This window comes from Amblyomma mixtum, chromosome 3 (genome assembly GCF_055824585.1).
Source record: "Amblyomma mixtum isolate Tamu chromosome 3, ASM5582458v1, whole genome shotgun sequence".
NCBI classification, from domain to species: domain Eukaryota; kingdom Metazoa; phylum Arthropoda; class Arachnida; order Ixodida; family Ixodidae; genus Amblyomma; species Amblyomma mixtum.
This window is the reverse complement of record NC_143014.1, coordinates 379715156-379736024: the sequence shown is the minus strand read 5'-3', so window position 1 is coordinate 379736024 and position 20869 is coordinate 379715156. Positions and strand designations below refer to the sequence as shown.

At 44.4% G+C, this 20869-nt stretch overlaps 2 protein-coding genes across 2 annotated transcripts; one reads left to right on the top strand and one right to left on the bottom strand.

Annotated features, from left to right (window-relative positions):
• Positions 1-9515: 9515 nt before the first annotated feature.
• On the bottom strand, positions 9516-14472 carry LOC149356969 (uncharacterized). Its single transcript, XM_089584378.1, has 3 exons — positions 14118-14472; positions 13805-14026; positions 9516-13281 (listed from the first exon to the last, which is right to left on the bottom strand). The coding sequence occupies exons 1-3, from the start codon at positions 14238-14240 to the stop codon at positions 11101-11103; spliced, it is 2526 nt and encodes an 841-aa protein (XP_089440504.1). The 5' UTR covers positions 14241-14472; the 3' UTR covers positions 9516-11100.
• Positions 14473-14490: 18 nt separating this feature from the next.
• LOC149356968 (BEN domain-containing protein 5-like) lies at positions 14491-20223 on the top strand. Its single transcript, XM_089584379.1, has 8 exons — positions 14491-15071; positions 16039-16136; positions 16225-16456; positions 17080-17225; positions 17704-17842; positions 17949-18023; positions 19708-19828; positions 20079-20223. The coding sequence occupies exons 1-8, from the start codon at positions 14888-14890 to the stop codon at positions 20101-20103; spliced, it is 1020 nt and encodes a 339-aa protein (XP_089440505.1). The 5' UTR covers positions 14491-14887; the 3' UTR covers positions 20104-20223.
• Positions 20224-20869: the final 646 nt, after the last annotated feature.

The window sequence follows — 20869 nt, the reverse complement described above, 5'->3', positions numbered from 1 at the left end:
CCTGTGCCAGCGGCAGCCTCCCTATCCCAGCAAACCTCCAAACCTCACCTGCCCACCTGACCTGATCCTTTCGGCTGTGCTTGCTATCTCTCTAAATCCAGCCCATTACCCTTAATGACAATCGGTTAGCTGCCTTCACGTTACTTGCACTGCACATGCCTGTTTGTTATTTCGACTAGGATGTTTTTAACTTAAGTTAATAACATCGTAGTTGAAATAAAGCCGGCATGGGTCAAGGAAAAAATGCAATTGTGTTTTGAAGCGATAGCTTCACTACGCCAGCCACTTTGCCTCGTCGAGCGTGGTCGCACCCCGGCTGTATGCCCGTGGCTGCAGTGGACACCCGTCATCCCTTTGTAGAGGAAGGGAGGAAGTGGGAGTGAAAGAAGAAAGAGGGGCCGTAATGAAGAAAATGAATTTGAGGAAAGGAAATTGTGCAGTAACTGTGAATCCACGTCCAGGGATGAAGATGAAGTAGGAATGCCCAGCAAAATGCAGCGGCAAAAGACTGACTTTGCAGTTCGACTCAGCGAGTTCCACTTGGCCAGGTGTAGCTATCGTGTCACTCCAGGTTTAACCGGAGATAAACCACAGTTAATTTTTTTTTTCGTAAAGCGTGCATAATTGTGCAAAGCATGGGTTGCAAGCACCCATGATTTATGTGCTGCATTACAAAAATATAAGGTCTTCATTCCTCTGTCCCTTGAGCATTTTTTCCCGTGACAGTCCGCTGCCATTGTGAACAGAATGCTTTTGCAACATAATGCTCTTTGCATTATGTTAGCATTATCGTAGCATGCTATAGTGGCATGGAAGCCTCTAGGCAAGAGATGACTCAAAGAATAGTAGGATGAGGACATCAACAATTTTTGTAATGCAGAATTTTTCAGTTATTACAGCTGCAGTATTTAAGAGAAATTATTGGTCTATATGTAGTCATATACTCTTTATATAGATGTCTAGACTACGTAGACTGGGCATGCTTACACTATGCACAAATATCTGGTAAATATCGAGCTAGATGTCTGCACAAGGTACTATACCTTGGACTGGACACGAATTTTGGTGTTGTAGGTACGTGGATTTTTGGTAAACGGTACTAAACTGGAGGTCTGGTGGAGGTGTCTAATGTCCAGCGTAAATATCCTGCTGATGTCGATGTGAGGTTATATCGGTTACTGGGCATTTAACCTGCCAGCCTTTCCTCCTCCTCCTCCTCCTCTGCGCTTTTCGTGAAGGTTAGGTCTGGGGTAGTGCCGATGCTCACGCTGTTGCTCACCCTGGTCGGACAGCCCAGGTCTGTTTGCAGGGTGAGGCCCAGTTCGCGAAAGTCTTCCCACAGCTGCCTTCCCTTTGGGTCATGCGTATTGTATCCTCACAGTTGGTGGTCCGCATTAAAGTCCCCTGCAGTTAGCAGGGGATTGGTTCCTGCCACCTTGATCGCTTTGCGAACGAGGGCCCTGAACCTAACCTTGTGCTGATGGGGGTGCTGTGAATCTTTAGCAGGAAAATACAGGCCTCCTCTTTCCTACCCGTGCGAATTTCGATGAGAACTGTCTCAACGTCAGGAGAATTGATTTCGTGTGCAATTGCCGCTGCATTCCTTTTGAAGAATGTAGTAGCCTGAGATTTTTTCCCCGCAGTCACTAGTAAACGCTTGATATGAAAATTTAACCACGCCCTTGCCCGCTTCCTGCAGGGCTATGGCCAAAGGATTCTGAATTTCCTGTTAGAGCTACTGTAGGACGAGCGCTCGCATGCGTGGGAACCCTTGGCAGTTCCACTGCCACAAGGTCGAGTTTTCGCTATTGAAGTTCTGGCCATACTGGGATTGGTCAAATCTTTTTTTCAACTATTGCCTGCCTCTCCGCAGCAGAGGCCGCGTTCATGTGTTTAAGGTGTTCCTGAATCTGATTTAGGACAAGGTGAAAAGTTGGGCTGGTTGGTGCAGGATCTTGTGGCAGGAGCAGTGCACCACGAGACAAAGAAGAGAGTGGCGGGATATGACGCTAACAACCAGATTTTTAATGCACGTTCATCGAATATATACATCTCGCTCATTCAAGAAGGAAAGGACAGAAGTATAAAAAACACAAAAGATGTACACGGGGTAAAAGATTAAAACAAATCACGCAGATAACCAATTTTGCTGTCATGAAGCACTATGGAAGGTATGCTGACGCAAACATTGCTCTTTTGTCGGATGTTCAAGGCTTCTTGAATCTCCCTGTTCCGTTGATAAAAATATGACGTGATGACCATTGTGTTGCTAAGCTGTGGAGCGCATTCATGCTCGCTGCAATGTTTTGCTAATTCACTGCTGATGGCGCCCTTTAGGGATCTTTTGTGTACTTGAAGCGGTTCATTCAAACAGCGCTCTGTTTGGCCAATATAGGTGCGTCCACATGACAAAGGTATTTCATAAACCACACTTTTCACACAATTCACATGTTATGACCGGTGCTTTTCTTGCATTGATTTTTTTCTTTGCTCGCTGTTAACTTTGGTGCACAGGCTTCTTAACTTGTTGGGTGCTGACATAAACACTTTATGCCAGCTCTCAGCATCGTGTCTTGCCTCACTCTTCTTTGTCTAGTGCTGCACTGCTCCCGCCACAAGACCTGTTTTAGGACACCCATAATTTCGGTCATGCTGATCTCGATTCTTTCGAATCTGGCCTGAAACTTGGCATCTAGTCCGTTCTAATGCCACCAGCTTATCCGTCTCCCCACCCCTCCATTTCTGCGGGGGGAAGGGCGGGGGGCTAATTGGTACAGTCCCAATGACCATCTTTTCCTTGACTGTTTTACTGTCTCCGGTGCCGGGGATGGTTTGACCACATTTTAAACCTGGAGGGGGGGGGGGGGGTTGCAGGTTGAGCTGCCCGTTTTGAGAGGAATGCCTGCTGAGGTGGGGGGGACCCTGAATTTGCCTGTAGTCTAGGTTGGTGAAGCTCCTGAGTGATTTCCTTAATGACCTCCTTAAGTTCACCGACTTCCTTCTTTAAATTTTCTATTCCCTTAACCTTCTCATTTTTAGCCTGAGCGGCTCGGCTACCGAAACAGTGCCCACGGGTTCAGTGGGTTCCTGAAGCTGGCCCTGGCTCCGGAACCGGATCGCCTGCTGCCACGGGAGCTTGGACGGCCCCAACTGGTAGTCTGCATTGATCGCGGCAAGTCCCCGCTCCGTGTTCGAAAGTCTCCGCTCTCAGCACGGAAATCCCCACACCGGCCTCAGGAGTCCCGTCATCTCGAATTGCCTTCCGGAGTTCCGTCAGATATTTGCTGCTGCTGTTGCTAGGCAATTTTTCGCTCCCACTGCTGTTTCTTGGTGAGATAGGAAGTCCTGTAGATTTCCCTGCATTTATTGTCACCAAGGAGGTGATTTTTGCCACAGAGCTGACACTTCACTTCCCAAGTATGGCCCGATTCCAGACTCTCCATTCCGCATCTTCGACACTTGACGGTGTCAGGGTCCGAGCAAACATCTTTGTGGTGGCCCAACTGTCCGCATGCGTTCCACACCTCATACTTTTGAAGCGATAGCTTCACTACGCCAGCCACTCTGCCTTGTTGAGCGTGGTCACACCTCGGCCGTACGCCCATGCCTGCAGTGGACACCTGTCTTCCATTTGTTGAGGAAGGGAGGGAGTGAAAAAAGAAACAGGAAATGATGAAGGAAATGAATTTGAGGGAAGGAAATGACACAGTAACTGTCTCACATATCTCTGTAGACACCCGTAATCCACTTGACGACGTCAGAGATTACCCAAGGAAATCATCAGTAGCATTGCATTGCTTAACCACAGCAAAGCCTAAGCGTAGTCATGTCCTGTAGCTCACTAATTAGTGATGCAGTAATTCTCTGTCATCTCAGTGGACACCCTCACCGCACCTTACAGAAAGGGAGGAAGTGGGAGGGAAAGAACAAAGAGGGGCCTTAATAAAGAAACTGAAAATTTTATTTGAGGAAAGGAAAATACGCAGTAACTGTCTTGCATACCTCGGTGGACACCCGTCATCCGTTTGTATAGGGAGGGAGGAAGTGGGAGTGAAAGAAGAAAGAGAAAGAGGGGCCGTAGTGAAGAAAATGAATTTGAGGAAAGGAAGTTATGCAGTAACTGTGAATCCACGTCCAGGGATGAAGATGGAGTAGAATGCTCAGCCAAACAACGAATGCCCAGCAAAACGCAGCGGCGAAAGACTGACTTTGCAGTTCGACTCAGCGAGTTCCACTCGGCCAGCTGTAGCTATCGTGTCACTCCAGGTTTGACCAGAGCTAAACTACAGCCAATTTTTTTTATGTATAGTACGCACCTTTGCCATGCAAGCGAGTTTCACCCACAGGAAGTTGTGGAGGTGGATCCTATGTATCGGCAAAGAATTGCATCGAGGAGTTCCTGTTTTGAACCCTCACATTTACGACCAAATTTCTGTAAATTTTGTCGCTGTGTTAACTTTCTACCATCTGGATTCAGGAGATGATGAAGGAGGCTCCATGTTTTGGCGAGCGGGATGTTGCCCTCCATATGGTCGCATATTGTTCCCCAGTTGTGATTGCAGAGTTGAAATGGATATTCCTCGATCTCTTTGTTATGGCATTTTAGGCGTCTTCTGAGATTGCAATTCCACTTTTGTTTCTTTAATCGCTTTTCCATACTAGCTTTGGCCTCCCATATATGAAGGCAGCTGTCTAGTACTGCATTCGAGTTCTGCATTGCCATTGAGCTAAGATGAAGGACAGTGCACAACAAACGATACGCGTCACTCAGTGGATTGGTAACAGGAGGCATGGCATGAAGGCGCACAATCTCTTTCAGCTAGTACAGGCCATCGTAGTTAGCCATATCTCACGTGCTGCCCACTTCTTCCATCTCAAAGGGGCAGAAAAGGAAAAGACAGATGGAATTATCAGGCAGTGCATGAAGTAAAGCTCTATGGCTGCCTTCCATACATCCACTCACCGCCTCCTAGAGCTAGGCATGCACAATACCCTGGAAAAAATTATGCAAGCGGTAAGAACGTCCCAAATTGAACACAACCGGCAGGGCCATTCTAGACTCCATCTGAGTCAAGACAACAGCACAACCGCCAAAGTCGACAGCTCGAAGAAGTTCAGAGCAATATCGTACCACCACTACCCAGGAATATGGATTCTATTCATCACTCTTTCTGTGCCAGGCCAAACGGACAGAAGAGCGTGAGAAATACTTCAACTCCTGCAAAGACGAGGACGTGGTCTACGTGGGTGCCATGGAGCATGGTAATAATACAATTACCCTCGCAGTCGTGAATAATAACCAACTCCTAAAAATAAGTGCCTCTATATGGGGCGACGGTCAGACCTGTGACGCAGCGGAGGGTGTTAAAAATCATTGGCTCTGGACAGGTCACCATTCGAAACTGAACCTAGCAACATTTAACGCGAGAACCTTATCCCGTGAGGCTAGTTTAGCACTGCTGTTGGAGGAATTAGCGGGCATTAATAGGGATGTCATAGGGCTCAGTGCACAGCTACCATAGTTCTCCATAAAGTCAGCAATAAAATCCCAATAAGGAAAGGTGTCCGGCAGGGAGACACAATCTTCCCTATGCTATTCACTGCCTGTTTACAGGCAGTATTCCGGGGCCTGAAATGGGAACAGTTGGGGATAAGAGTTAATGGAGAATACCTAAGTAATCTGCAATTTGCTGATGACATTGCCTTGCCAAGTCACTCAGGACGTGAACTGCAAAGCATGATCAATGAATTAGACAGGCACAGCAGAACAGTGGGGCTAAAAATTAACATGCAGAAAACCAAAGCAATATTCAACAGTCTAGCAACAGAACAGCAGAATATGTCTATTTAGGGCAGGTAGTGACTGCTGATCCGGATCATGAGAGGGAAATAACTAGACGAATAAGAATGGGATGGAGTGCATATGGCAGGTTCTCTCAGATCATGAATGGCAGTTTACCATTATCCCTCAAGAGAAAAATATACAACAGCTGTATCTTACCGGTACTCACCTATGGGGCAGAAACGTGGAGGCTAACAAAGAGGGTTCAGCTTAAGTTAAGGACAAAGCAGCAAACCATGGAAAGAAAAATGATAGGTGTAACGTTAAGAGATCGGAAGAGGGCGGAGTGGGTGAGGGAACAAACGCGGGTTAATGATATCCTAGTTGAAATCAAGAGGAAGAAGTGGGCTTGAGCAGGGAATGTAATGTGAAGGCAAGATAACCGCTGATCCTTAAGGGTAACGGAGTGGATTCCAAGAGAAGGCAAGCGTAACAGGGGACGGCAGAAAGTTAGGTGGGCAGATTTGATTAAGAAATTTGCAGGAATGCGGTGGCTGCAACTGGCGAAGGACAGGGTTAATTGGAGAGACATGGGAGAGGCCTTTGCCCCGCAGTGGGCGTAGTCAGGTTGATGATGATGATGATACTGTCAACTAACTCAGAGACTGCAGAGGAAGTTGCCGTAGCACTGGCTTGTGTTGGCAGAAAAGCAATGTATATCATCAGTGACTCCATTGTTGCCATACTAGATTTCAGCAGGGGTCGGATTCCCCCCCCCCCCTCCTGACGAGTACAGTTCTAAGCCACCAAGTAATAGACCAAAAAATTACGCTAGTCTGGACGCCAGCACATGCATCCCTGCACGAGTTGGCCCGAGGCTTTTCCTTCCGGGCGGACCTGAGTGAGGTGGTCTTGACAGACAGGGATCGCAGGGTGGGATACAGAGAAATTACGCAGCACTATCATTTTCAACGAGGTAGACTCCTCCTGCAGGCAGGTTCTTAACTGGATACGAAGCCATCAGCTCACGCTGGTTAAGACTTACACATTTCCAAACCCAGCCCTCTGGAGTCTTATGTACCGAGGGCAGTTGTCAGAAAAATGCCCACACTGTGAACTTAGGGCAACCTTGGACCACATATTATTGGAGTGTCCTCATGCCCCTCGGGACGACGACACATAAAGTCGAAAGACTAATGGGAGGCCTCACTACTGAGCTCCGACCCGCAGACAACTACAACTAATCCGACTGGCTGAAGCCACCTCTGAGAACCAAGACCTTTTTGTCATTGTCTAGGCGAGTAGCCCTCTAGCTGCTCTCTTTCTGCTGAACATTGAAAGTTTTCATATCCTATTATTTGCAGCGAGCGCTTCCTGAATGTAGTCAATTCACACCAAAATTCCAAGATCCGGTGGCCGAGGTAGAGTGGATGCGGTCATAATCGACATACCCCATCGACGGCAAGTCCACTCTCATCTAGCAGGCGGAATCACTCAGAGTATGGTTGCCAGTGCATGATGCGAACGTTCAGTGTAAGCTTGAGCAGGAAAGGTAGGAATTTCAGAAACAAGGGTTTTTGGGTTGATCCTTACTTGCGTCCGCCACCCCACTCCCGCATTCCTTCATTCACTCTTCAAAAGCGTGAATTAAAAGTAACACATTACGTGTACAGAAACAAGTTACTGGCTTGGAAAAAGCAAACTGTTTATGTAGGTTACTCAACCTCCACCGTAAACACGGTACTGGAGTTGAAATTATGCAATTAAGAGAACTCATTGCTCTTACTTGATCTGACGTAATTTTCATTGTGCTCATCGTCTTCCTGCACGTTGCTGTGAATGCTTTTACTATTTTTTTCTTTTAAATACAGCTCCTTCATATGCTTGCTCATTAGTGTAGAATTCTTAGCGGCAGCAGCCCAGCGAAGTGTAAGAGAAGGTGGGGGGGGGGGGGGGGCTAAAGCTAAGTAAGACACAGCAGCTTCTACGTTAGCGTAGTCCAGTTGTTTTCAATACCTACAAATAAAAATTCAATGCCAGCCACGCTGTACACCATTGCATTTGTCCTTCTGCCATATATCTGCCGAGCGATTGCCAACGCACTCTTTTCTGCGTAATTTGAAGAATAATTATGGGTACCACAATTCAGTCTACGAATATTACACTACAAATTCTGCTAAACTTTTTCACATTTATCATGTCCACTGTGAAATGCAGATTCACAACCAATGCATTTAGTTGCATGTTTTACTGTAATAATGTTTGACAATCGATAGTCGGATTGCTGCCGCCGCCGCACAAAATTAATGAGGTCACATGACCAGCACGAGGACCGCAACAACATCAGACTCATATCGCAGCATGTGATTAGGCATCGCCACCACTGGTGCCAGTGGTGTGAGTCATGTTTAGGGAGTCTTCATACGATCATGTGATCGTACGAGCCTGGAGAACGTTTGAGTGTATACTGAAAAATAAATTCAACTGAATCGAAATCATCTTAGTTTACAGCCGTGACAACTACTGTCCAGTATGGAGATGCAACATTTTTTTTTTACATGGATTACGTATAGCACCTTTATGGACTCGAAGCTTGTAAGAAAGGAAAGACAAATTGATTGCTTGGAAGGGCACAAAGATTGGCAGGAAAGATGAATACTCCACCTGCTCCTCTGCATTGGGAAAGTGGAAGAGGAGAAGAAAGAGGGCCAGTGACGATGGGGTGAGAACAGAATTGAGAATATGTGCACGCACATTCGTTGGCATCAAAATCGCGAGTCAGCGCCCGTGTCGCTCAAAATTCATGCATGCCCACATAGGCTGCATAGCTTTCCAATTCTGCAGCCAAGCGCGTAGCAATAGATCCTCTGAAGGTGGCCTGTCCTAGGAGAATAAGTGGAAAATGTGAGCTTTACTGTACCCTCCTCAGACTGTTTATCAGCAGCCGTCGTCTGGCAAGAACTTTTATCAATAATTTCATCGGCGTGGGGCGCCTGAATACAGCCAGCAAAGCATGCGCATAGCATGCATCTCCTCGTTATCGGCAGTTTCATTCCATCACAAGAACCTACGGATATGTGAGAAAGGATGTGCTATTAAGGCCATCACAAGACGGGTATTCTGCACTATTCTGCAGCATTTCATACAGACCCAGTCAAAAAAAACCATTGGAACCAATTGGAATTCCAAATGGTTCCAAATGGACTCAACTGGTTCCAATTGGAATCACTGTTCCAATTGGACAGTCCTACTGGATCTGCAAAGGGTTCCAATTGGAATGGAAATTCCAATTGGGCAGTCCAATTGGTTCCAATTGGAATCCTAATTCCCACTGAAGAGTCCATTTGGCCTTGCAACTGGTTCTTCACATCCATATGGACTCCCACTTGCATAACTCTGCAGGCATTGAGTTTAACACAATGAATTCAGTTTAATTTGTTTTTGTCAATTTTGCTAGCGGAGCACTTTTTCTGAAAAGCATATTTTTAACACAGTAATTATTTTAAATAACTTCAAGACCCTTTTGTATACTCCATGAGCCTAGAAGGTATTTAAAACCAGTCAAATTGCTGTGTACTTTTACAACCGCAGTCCCATCACAGCAACTTTGTTCAAAATAATGAACCTTTTTCCTCACAAAGCTGTATACTGTTGACAACAGGCATGTTACCTAATTTTTAAACTCAGTTTGTTATCAAATTTGTAAAGTAACAATGACACACAACCACAGTAATTGCTTTAGGGGCATGCACATATTCAAAAACTTTATTTTTCCATTTCCATATGACACAGTGGTGTCGAAAATATGAATTCACTTAATGATGCTTGACTTCAATACAAAACAAAGCCGCATTTAAAATATACAATGTCGGACACCAGAGCACTTTCGGAAGAAAGTGAAACATGGCACATAATATAAATATTACACATTTGGTTGAATATTAGAAAACACAGTTTCACAACTTTAGTACAACTTTACAAGAAAAACGACAAAGTACAAAAACTGGAACAAGCACACTATTGAAGATTTTCAAAGATTCAAAGCATTCAGCAAAAAAAAGCCTACAACGACGTCAAAGTTACAGTTGCTTTGTATAAACGTATATTTACTTTCCAAGGCAATACCAGGGGCAAATTCAATTAGAGGAAGAGAAGGGGACGGACATCCTAAAGTATGGCTTCCACATAAAATCCGGATTTGCACAAATTATTTTTTGCCATAAAAAGTCTAAGAAATGTGCGATTTAACATCCTCCCACCACACACAGTCTTCTCCAAGAATACGTAATAAATACACCCTGGATGACATAAGCTTAAAGTGAGAGTGAAAATTTGAGATCGGAAACGCAAGAGGCGCCCGTGTGCTGTGCGATGTCAGTGCACGTTAGAGATCCCCAGGTGGTCAAAATGATTCCGGAGACCTCCACTACGGCACCTCTTTATCTCTTTCTTCTCTCACTCCTACCTTCCTCCCTTCCCGTACGGCGCAGTTCAGGTGTCCGCCGAGATATGTGAGACAGACACTGTGCCATTTTCTTTCCCCAAAAACCAATTTACCAATTTATACTGGTGAATAGCGCAGTTTGATGAAATGGCGTGACAGGTCAAAATGGTCTCAGGTATGCACTTACAACACAAGCTGCATTTAAATGCAATCACTTTGAATGCTTGCACAACAAAATATTCACTCCAGTCAGATAGAGAGTCTAAAAAACACATGAAGGCAGTTTCATAAATGTCTTCATCTGAAGTTGAAATCGTTTAAGTACTGAGATCTAGCCAGTGCAGCCAATAGAGGTTTTCGAAGGATAAAAGCCAAAAACTGTGATGGACCGTGGCTGAGGTGCTGTTCTGCAGCTTGAGATTAGTTCTGAGGTTAATTTGGACTTTGGTGGTCACATGTACGGTGGCAAAATTAAAACAATGCCAACATGCTGTACAATGTTACTTCACATTAATGTTTCCCAGATGATGCAAATTAACCAAAACCCGTAGTAGCTAAACGGTTATGGTGCTCGACTAGTGATCCCAAGGATGCAGGTGCCATGGCCATGTTTCAACGGGACCCCGCCGCGGTGGCTCAGTGGTTACGGCGCTCGGCTGCTGTCCCGAAAGACGCGGGTTCGATCCCGGCCACAGTGGCCGAATTTCAATGAAGGCAAAATTCTGGATGCCCGTGTACTGTGCGATGTCAGTGTACGTTAAAAAACCCCAGGTGGTGGAAATTTCCAGAGCCTTTCACTACGGCGTCCCTCATAGCCTGGGTTGCTTTGGGACGTTAAACCCCAATAAACCAAACCTAAGAAAAAGGTAATCGTCTAAAGGGTGTAGGAACTAGGAACAGGTGAAATAAATACACTTCCTATGTTCATGAAGACGCAAATATTGCTGACCGAGGAAAATGGAACAACTTCACGTTTCATGGAGAATGAAACAACTTTAAACAAGTGCCTCATCTCAACAGTGCTATACTTTAACACCTTGCATTTCAGTGGCTGCACAACTGCAAAAGTATGACTGCTGCTGACAATGCGCACAATTATTGCGAAAGTGCCATCTGACAGCTGTACCACTGAGTTGTTTGTTTTTTTATTCCTGGCATAGTCTTCACTAGTAAATATACGGCCACTGTGGCACAAACGAGGATACTCAATACTATCTTCTGCCACAAGCTCCTTGTTAGTTATGCTGCTTGAAGGGACATATGGCCTACCTCGACCAAAGAAGCGCAACCCCCCAGAGATGGGCACACTTTTCTGGGTTGGTGATCTGTCTAGAGAAGCACAGTACTGTATGGCACCTTGATGAGCAGTAATCTTAAGGCACTTCTCCACCACTCCCTCAATCTGCAACACACGGCATATCTGGTGGGGAATGCCATTGGCAGCCTTCACAGCCTCCTTCAAGGTGCCATTTCCCGCCTCAAAAGGAAAAGCAGAGTGAGCCCACAATGGACCCCAGTGTCGCACACTCTTTCCAATATGAAGAAGTTGATGCACGTTATACGTCATGCACTCTTTTCCATAGAGGATCTGAGCGTGGACATAGAAGTCCAAAAGAAGGCTCTCTGCAATAGTAAGGTCAGGAAGTGACACCTTGTGTTCCAGCATGATGTGTACAGCCTCCACCAGACATGCCCAGTGCTGCAAGTACTGACTCTTCAAAATGCCCTCCAGCACAGGAACACTGTAGAAGAGCAACCAATTCTCATACTCCTTCGCCTTCCACCATCTTCTCTCCTTGGTAGGTCTAGGTGTGCGTTTCGCATCTCTGGGAGGTGCAATGGTCATTAGGCGTCTGTCAATTTCAGCCTGAGAGCGACCCAAATAGAATAGAGAGCCTGGCGATTCGAGCCACAAGTCCAGAAACTGCCGCCCCACTCCCAACAGCACGCAGTGCATATAGTCTGGAACAAAACTCCAGACTATGTTAAACTGCTGCATGTTGATGAGTGGGGAGAAAGATTTTACGCCATTAACAGGTCGCCCCTCTACTATTGCCCTTTCCATATCTGCCACCATCTGCTCCTCACTCCTCTCGGGACTGTCTTTATCCTCAACTGGGTATTTTGTTGCTCTCCCAACCCTCTCGCCTTTCTGTAGACACCAATTGCAGCCGTGGTATCCGTTAAACTGAGTTACACCCTGCATGGGGGCTCTGGCCACAGAATCAACAGCACAGCAAATGCAGAAGGCCTTGAAGTTTTGTTTTTTGCCTTTATAATTAAGGTCAAATCCTTCCTGTGATAATTTGTTCATGACCTCCACAAAGGCACCCTGAAAGATGCCCATGTGGGGTTTGTCTTTTCCAAACCAGAGACCTGCCAATACCAAATTTTTCATCCTTTCTGTCGGTGGCAGCTCATTAATAATAAGTTGGATAGGCCAAATTGATGTGCCACTCGACTTGAATACAGGACTGCCATCTGCATTCAGTGTAAAGCTGATTCTGTGGCCAGCTTGACTAGTAGCATCAACAAAGTTGCGATACATACTGCCATCATGAATGTCACACAAGGTGCTATTGGACTTCAGCGGCTTTGTCAAATCAAGAAAGGTGGATTTTTCTAAAATTTTGCATAATTGTGATGGCAGATTTAAAAGGACAAAAAAGGGTGCATCTGCCATGGCAGATGATCCGCATGGCCGACCACATTCGGAGCAGTCCAGGGATATGCCTGGCACAGCTTCACCCACATAAATTGTGCACTGTGGGCAAAAATAATGAAATGTCATGCCTGTCCCACTGCCTTCAAAAAATTTGTTTAGAGAGTACTTTGAATGCGGAAGAACAGGGCGTTCAAAAAAAGCATTGACCATGTCAATGAGACTAAGAAGTGCACTAAATGTCAGCCTTGAGTTAAGTGCATATCTGAGGACCATTAAGAGCATGTCACCTTCCGTCACAGCTAACTTTGTAGACACAATATCTCTGAAGAGACTGCCAAGTGCAGCATCATTTGAGCTGGGGCTCGTGCTCTCACTGTGGGCATGGTGTTCCTGCACACATAGAGAAGGCATCTTACTTATTTGAACACACCGCAGTCTCAGTGAGACCAGGCAGATGGGCAGGTTTGTACAAATATTTTCTGCAACATACTGCAACACAAAAGAAAGTTCTCATGCATTTAAAACAACAATGGTAATGCCAAAACGATATCTAGTGCAGCAGCTGGTTAAGTTTTATTTCGCGATTGTTTTGTTTTTTTTTATGAAGGCGGGGGCCTGAAGCAAAAAAAGCTACCCAAAAACAGCTTCAAAGAATGAAGCCCTTCGCAATAAAATGAGCAGTAGTCACAACAGAATAGCGTTTGCATCAGCACAAGCAAATATAGACAGTACGGTGAAGTAGCAGAACATTCGAAGTCACAAATAAAAATTACACATAAATGCAACAATTCATTTCGCAGCATACAGGCGGGAAAGTTAAGAAAGGCTTATCAGAGGAATGGTAAGAAAAAATGGCAGTATACGGCTTTTTTTTTTTCAGATAAAGGCTTCAACACTGAATATTTGTCCTTACCAGGTTATCATCACGTACGTCATCTGCATCCGGCTCGCAAATGGAACCGGAGTGTACGGCTGAACTGAGTGCGCCTCCCGCCGCAGCGCGTTCACAGTCACTGGTAGCGCTGGAAGCGAATGGCTGTTGGCTGATTTCCTCTTCATCCGTTGTGACGGTTTCTTCGATATCCTCTGGTGGCGACTGCAGCCCACTACCTCTATTGTCTGCCGCAGAAAGTTCCTGTGTAGCAACGTTTAAAGTATCAGTCAGCGGCGTTCAGAAGCGCAATTAAGTGGTGGGCACATACTGTATATACGCTCGAAGTACTTACGCCTTGTTCTTGCTGATGGCTTTTGCGCCAGTAGTGCGTCGACTTCGGCAGCTCGAACTTTGCGCCAGGGTTTAGGTATTCTTTGTAATTACCTCGCTTCTGCCGATTTTGTGGACGCGCCATCACGATTCCGGAGCAGACTCTGCGTGTCGCTTCGCAATGTTTAAATTTGTGCCAGCAATCTCGCAAAAATTTTAATGAGGCGAAAGTGCCAATAAATTCCAGGGACTAAGAAAATCGCGTGCAGACCAACGACCAAACATACTGTCGCACTTCTGCCGCTGGCTTGTCCTTCTCCTGTTACTGGCAGTACCACAGGCAGGTCACATGTGGCGAAGTTGCCTCGGCTACGGGGCTATGACTACAACTCGGTTTGGCTAGTTCGGCCGTATTCACAAAAAAAGTCAGTCCAGCAATCAACGCACTGAAGCCCGAGTACTGAGTAATGGGTTCTAAATCTATGAGATAGAAATAATTTTTTGTAAAATTAGGACCTGCGAATACGCGATGGCGCAATACTTTGGAACTTTGGTATCAGTTGCCTTGCCAAAAGTTTGGGGAGACAAAGAAAAAAAAAGGGAATTTTAGGCTAGGTGGCGCAAACTGCCGCCCGATACAACTGTAGTCAGAATAATCCATCCATCCGTCTATCAATGGCGGGCTGTGGCGGACGCGAGACCGGCGAGATTGAGCGACCGAACTGAGCAGTGGCCACTGAGCAGTCAATCTTTGTGTCACCTCGTGAGCACTCGCAATTCGCTGTTGACACCATGGGCACGCATGCATACGTTCGATACGAGGACGACAAGCGTTGTGCCATTGTCCCTATCGAATACGTGCGAGGATTTAAGTGTAGGGATGACGATGACTACTCTTCAACATTTTATTTAGTGAAATGGATTGAAGAAGATGGAACTGCAGATTATTATCGAGCCCGCATATTGCTGCTTGGAGGTAAGTTCGAACTGTTATTATTCTGCGCCTGCGGCAGTGACCATTCTTCGCGCGTTGCAGAGGAACTGATCACGGACAGTGGTTGCTTAATTACTGCAACACACTCCATTCTAATAAGGTTGCTTGATCGCCCAATGCGAGTCGCAGATATCGCGATATGAATGCATGAGATTCTAAGAAGGTTGCTTGATCGATCAACGCGAGTCCCAGCTACCGCGGTATGAACGCATGAGACGTAAATCGTTAAAATTTCACAAAACGCAGCTGTTAAGGCATATTTCTTTCTGTGGTGGGCCACAAATTAAACTGAGCGAAAAGCAGCCCTGTCAGTGGGAGAACACGTGTTGTAGATAGTCGACCGCGTGGGCAACAATCGCCTGTAAACTTAAGATTAAGGAGCGGCTTTTGTTGCAGCGATGATATTATATTTGTCGTGGCTGCTACCTGGCTGTCAAAAATAAGGACTTGGTAATTAGCGCATTTTTCGCTAGTTAACACGTGCTCGTTTATCATTCCTTTAGCCACAATTTCTTTTGGAATATCCCACGCCTAGAGGCACTCGACGAATAAAAAAAAAATATCAAGCCTGATCATCAAAGGTAGCTCCGCGAACGCAATTTTAAAATATTTTGTAACTTTATAACCATAGTTATAACCATAGTAATCTTATAACCAGGCCACCGCTTCAAAAGCAAAAATTAGAGCGATTTTATTTATTTGATATTGTGATGTCACTGCATCACAAAAAAAGTAAAGCATACATACTCTCTTTCTTTGAGTTTTTTGGAATTCTAGGTTTTAATTTTTATCATAGCAATAATATGCATTTGATGTGTCTACAACTAACAGCCTCCATTTCTGCTGTTTTCTTGGAATACATTTCTGTTGTGCATTTTGGCTTGTTAAAGTGTCTAGAAGACTTATACCGTTTACCTGCAATTTACTGATCTTTGTGTCAATGTTTCAGACTCTGAAGCAGACTTACAAACCAAAGTGAGACAGCGTCGTGTTCGCTTCAAGCGAATTGTTGGCTCCAGTGACAGTGAGGAAGAAGAGCGCGAGGTGGTATGTATGCTCCTCAGTGCACAGAAACTGCCGGGCTCCTAAGAGTGTGTGAGGCTGAGAAATGTCTTTGTATTTCCTTTATTTATAGGAGCCTAAGAAGCAAAAACCCACCAACAAAGAAAACCTTTTAAAAGCTCTTGCAAGAAAAAAGAAGTTAATACCACAGAGATTAGAAACAGAGCAAAATGCTCTGTCAGCTGCACTGGCAGAGGTGAATAGCCTGAAGCAGCGGTTGCAAGAGCAAGACTTGGAAATGAGGAAACTAAGAGACCTTAATGAGAGGCTCCAGGAGAAAGTTATAGGAAGAATGGACGAGCTCGGTATGATGGCTTTTTGATTCCTTAGTATTCTTAGTACTAGTTTTAGCCTGGCAGCGGCATTCAAAGTGGTGTGTATTCGAACCACACTTAAGAGACAGATTATTAATAATGTCATATATCTGCCACCATATCATCTGTATCTTATATTTTATCTGCAGAGCTTATATGCAAGACCATTTATTTCCTGGTGAAAGCCTGAGCAGATTGTGGCTAAACCATAGTTCTACCCGAAAATACACACAGGGTGTAGTTTGCCGGTGCATAAAGCTCGGTGAAACACATGGAAATTAGCTTTATATTATGTGGTCCTTTCAGTAGGTAAATTGAAGCAGTATTTTTACAGAACTGAGAGCGCTACAACAGAGATATTTGTAAAATGTTTTGTGCCAAGAAAAAATTTAACAAAAATCCAAGTTATGTTCATTCATCAAATTCATTGTCAAATATGAACTGTGCCTAGTTTGAACTGCCAGATTTTCTTGTGATGCAAAACTCAAAAACAAAGGGCCGTTTCTGACGTTTATATTTTGTAGTGGAGACATTTATTCGTTTTTGAAATTTTATAGTAAGCTTGTTGTCATATGTGCGTCATTGTGATTAATGTGTATGACTATGTTTTTTAGAATCTTCCTTGAATGCCCAAGCCCTGAAGACTATGTCTTCAGTGCCTGAGGACAAGGTGGACAAGGTGCCTTTACCCCCTGCAATAGAGACCACTGCTTCAACGTCAAATGCAGCCTTTCATCTCCTCCCCAGTCAAGACGATATGGTATACCTGAATGCTTCCTGAAAAGCCCAAAACAATAAGAATGTGCATTTGTTGTGTTTTAAGCATTGGTGCAGATAGCTGCATCTTATATCTTGAATGAGCTGTAATTTCACTTTGCATTGTGCATGCCAAATCAAAGTGCTATTGAATAATTGTCTATGCTTTACATGCTCTTGCAGCCATTGCTAACTTCTGATGTTTTGACACAGGTACATGAAAGTTACCTATGCAAACATTTTAAGTTTCTGCTAAGTATGTTCACCTTTGGAGATCCCTGGCATACTTTTTTATTTCACATTTTGCCAATACATGATGATAAAAACACTGCACGAGGTTGGCGCTTTGACTTAGATGAGGTCAGGGGAAGTTATGAGGATGGGGGATACATAAATACTCCTTTTTAAGCAGGTCGGAAGATACAGGCATGGCAAATGAGCATGTGTAGAATGTACAAGATGTTTTTTTTTTATCTGTGCAGGTGGACATTGGGCGTGGGATCCAGATATCAAACAGTGCCTGGATCAGAATAAAGCAGCTGCCTAAGGACAGCATGTTTGTAAAAGAGCTGCTGGTAGCAATCTGGGGTACGGCAGCACTAAGAAACCGTTCCCTTCAGGGTAATAACATATAGCATTGTTTTCCACCATGATTTTTGAATAGATGAAGCGTTTACAAAGTTATTTATTTTTTCTCCACTGCATTCTGTTACGCCTCTTTTCACAGGCAGACATTGCCCAAAATTTCCGGACCGCCCAAGAAAAAATGCGCTGAGCCCTGTGAAGTTAGCAGTGATGCGTGGTGAGTACAGACTGCTGTTAGGACAGTTTTTTATCTGTTCTTTGCTATGGTTGTGTCAGTGATGTGACCACAAACTTGTAAAGCTTTCTCTGGCATTGTTTCAAATCCTGTTCTTCCCCAAATGAAAGTGTGTGCTTATATAAGAAAAGGCGGTGGATTGTATGGAATTGCAAGGGTTGCAATTTTCTGTGTATACAGCTGCACTCATATTGACATAATTGTGTGTAGTATGGTTTTGACTTCAGTTTTTTTCCCACTTTCTTAAAGTACAGTTGGTAACGTAAGTCAAGACATCAAAAGAATCAGATGCAGAATCAGTACCACAATGTAGGAAGAAACCCACGGGATACCTGATAATGATACTTGCAGGGCACAACGTGCTGAAACTTGCAGACAACTTCACAGCACAAGATATGCAATGAACCCATTCATAAAGGGACTAAAATGTGCTTTTGTGTGAAGGGAAAAAGGGTGCTATTTTGGTTTCCCCAGCTTTTAGCCAAGCTGCAAGCAGCCGTGCATACGATTGAGTAAAATTTGCTACCTGATGAGGTGACAATTTTCTGTGCACTCATGTTAATCATTTTGCCCTCTTTTGTAGAGGAAGGATTTATCATGAGGTAATACAGGAGTTGCTAGCTTCCTTTCTTTATCAATAACTGATAGTGAATATGCTAGAAACCTCTTGTTAACAGTCGAGACTTCGGCTAGGTGGTGAATATCAAGCATAGCAGAAATGGGTGCACGAGGTAGGACAAGAAAGAGACTACACACTATTGTGTAGCGTAATTGTACTATTAGTTGCCCTTTGGCTGTGCTCCAGTTGTGTGTTCTTGCATGCTGCTTCTGTATGGATGTTAGGTTGGCATGTCCATTGAGCACAAGTACTTCTCACCAAATTGCATTCTCCGCTTCATCCAAAAAGGTGGATAAAATTTGACAGCAAACTGGACAAATGCCCATGGGAGATTATGCACAGCACTTTTCAAGATGAACTACCCACTGTTTAATGCTGAAACTCGTTCTGACTTAGGGGACTGCTGAAACTGACAGAACTTAGGAACTTTTTTGGGGTTCCTCATCGATTCATCTTTGTAAACCTATCACTTCCCTTGTTAGACTTCCACTTTCCTGCATATAGAACCTGATACTGGCCACTCTATATTTTGTGCAACATTTATGGCAATAAATTATGCTTTGCCTGCACCATTCCTCTGTGATGTCGGCAATTGTGGTAGTCTACAACAAATTAGGCTTGTGTGCTTTGAGTAAGCTATCCTTGGGAGCCTTTGACCGTTGGTTCCCTCACAGTGTAATATGCATTTGCACCAAAATAGTGCAAACTAATGCACATTGAAGGTGGTTTTCTGGTTAGCCAGGCTCAGTGTTTCAAGACACAATATAAGGACAGCATTGTGACAACACTTAATTTAAAATGCGGTTGAAAAAGGTAGAATGAGTGCTTGTGTTCATGGGAGGTGTGAATGTAAGGTTATGTGCAAAGGATAAGCTGCAAGCACAAGTATACTGGAAATATGCAACCAGGTCTCCTTCTGTTTGCATCATGGTTTGGAAATCTACTTAAAACAGTACAGGCAAGATAGGAAGCTTGCATTTCCAAACTTAGTGAATGTCCTCTGATTTCTTTTTGTAAATAATGTACTGCTCCTCTTGATGTCAACAGAATGCTACAGGGAGCGGCTGCAAAGCAACGGCGTACCTGCTCACATGCTCTCCGTGGCTGTGAAGCAGCTAAACCACTTCGTCGTTGAAAAACTGGGCGACATTGAGAAGCTGGCAAGGAGGTACATATAATTTATTTTTTAAATAATTTTTGAATTTCCACATGCATTTCGTTGAGTCTGTGTAGCTGTTCTGGACGATGACTGTGGATGAAGTGGCAGGATTTTTAACTATGTTATGTAATTTTTTTCATTATTGATATTTATGAGCACTTGCACACTCCCTCATTTAAGTTGCGCTACTAAAACTTGGGTACGAAAATTTTTTCACTTTGTTTTGTCATAATTTGGCTTGGGTGGTTTCATTTTGCAGGCAGGAGCAAAAAGAAGAAATGTAGAGATGAAGCAACAGCGAAATGTGGATGCAAAGGCGATGGAGTGTCAGGAGCACAGACCTTTGGGCTAGTTGGTTCATAGCAGACACGTACAAGTGCAAAAAAACACGGACAGAGTAGAGACTTGGACAACACGAGCGCTTACTTTCAACTGAAGGTTTATTGATACACAAGCACAATTATATACACCTTGCTGCATGAGGTCAAACTGATAGCCCTGCCAACATCACGTGGCTGCTCCCAAAAACATTATTTCCTTTTTAGTCAGTGTGACAGATGGTGGGCTGACGCAGGATGGACGGCTTTTCTAATCAAATCTGCCTCTATTATCTCTCTCACATACTGACAACTATGTTTGGCCACAATCTTGCATGGGCTGAAGACAGGTTTACATGGTTTCTTATTCTTTTCAGCGCAATCATGACAATGTTCAGAACGATGCGCTGAAAAGAATAAGAAACCATGTAAACCTGTCTTCAGCCCATGCAAGATTGTGGCCAAACATAGTTGTCAGGATGTGAGAGAGATAATAGAGGCAGATTTGATCAGAAAAGCCGGTCCATCCTGCGTCAGCGCACCATCTGTCACACTGACTAAAAAGGAAATAATGTTTTTGGGAGCAGCCACGTGATGTCGGCAGGGCTGTCAGTTTGACGTCATGCAGCAAGGTGTATATAATTGTGCTTGTGTATCAATAAACATTCAGTTGAAAGTAAGCGCTCGTGTTGTCCAAGTCTCTTCTCTGTCCGTGTTTTTTTGTGCTTGTACG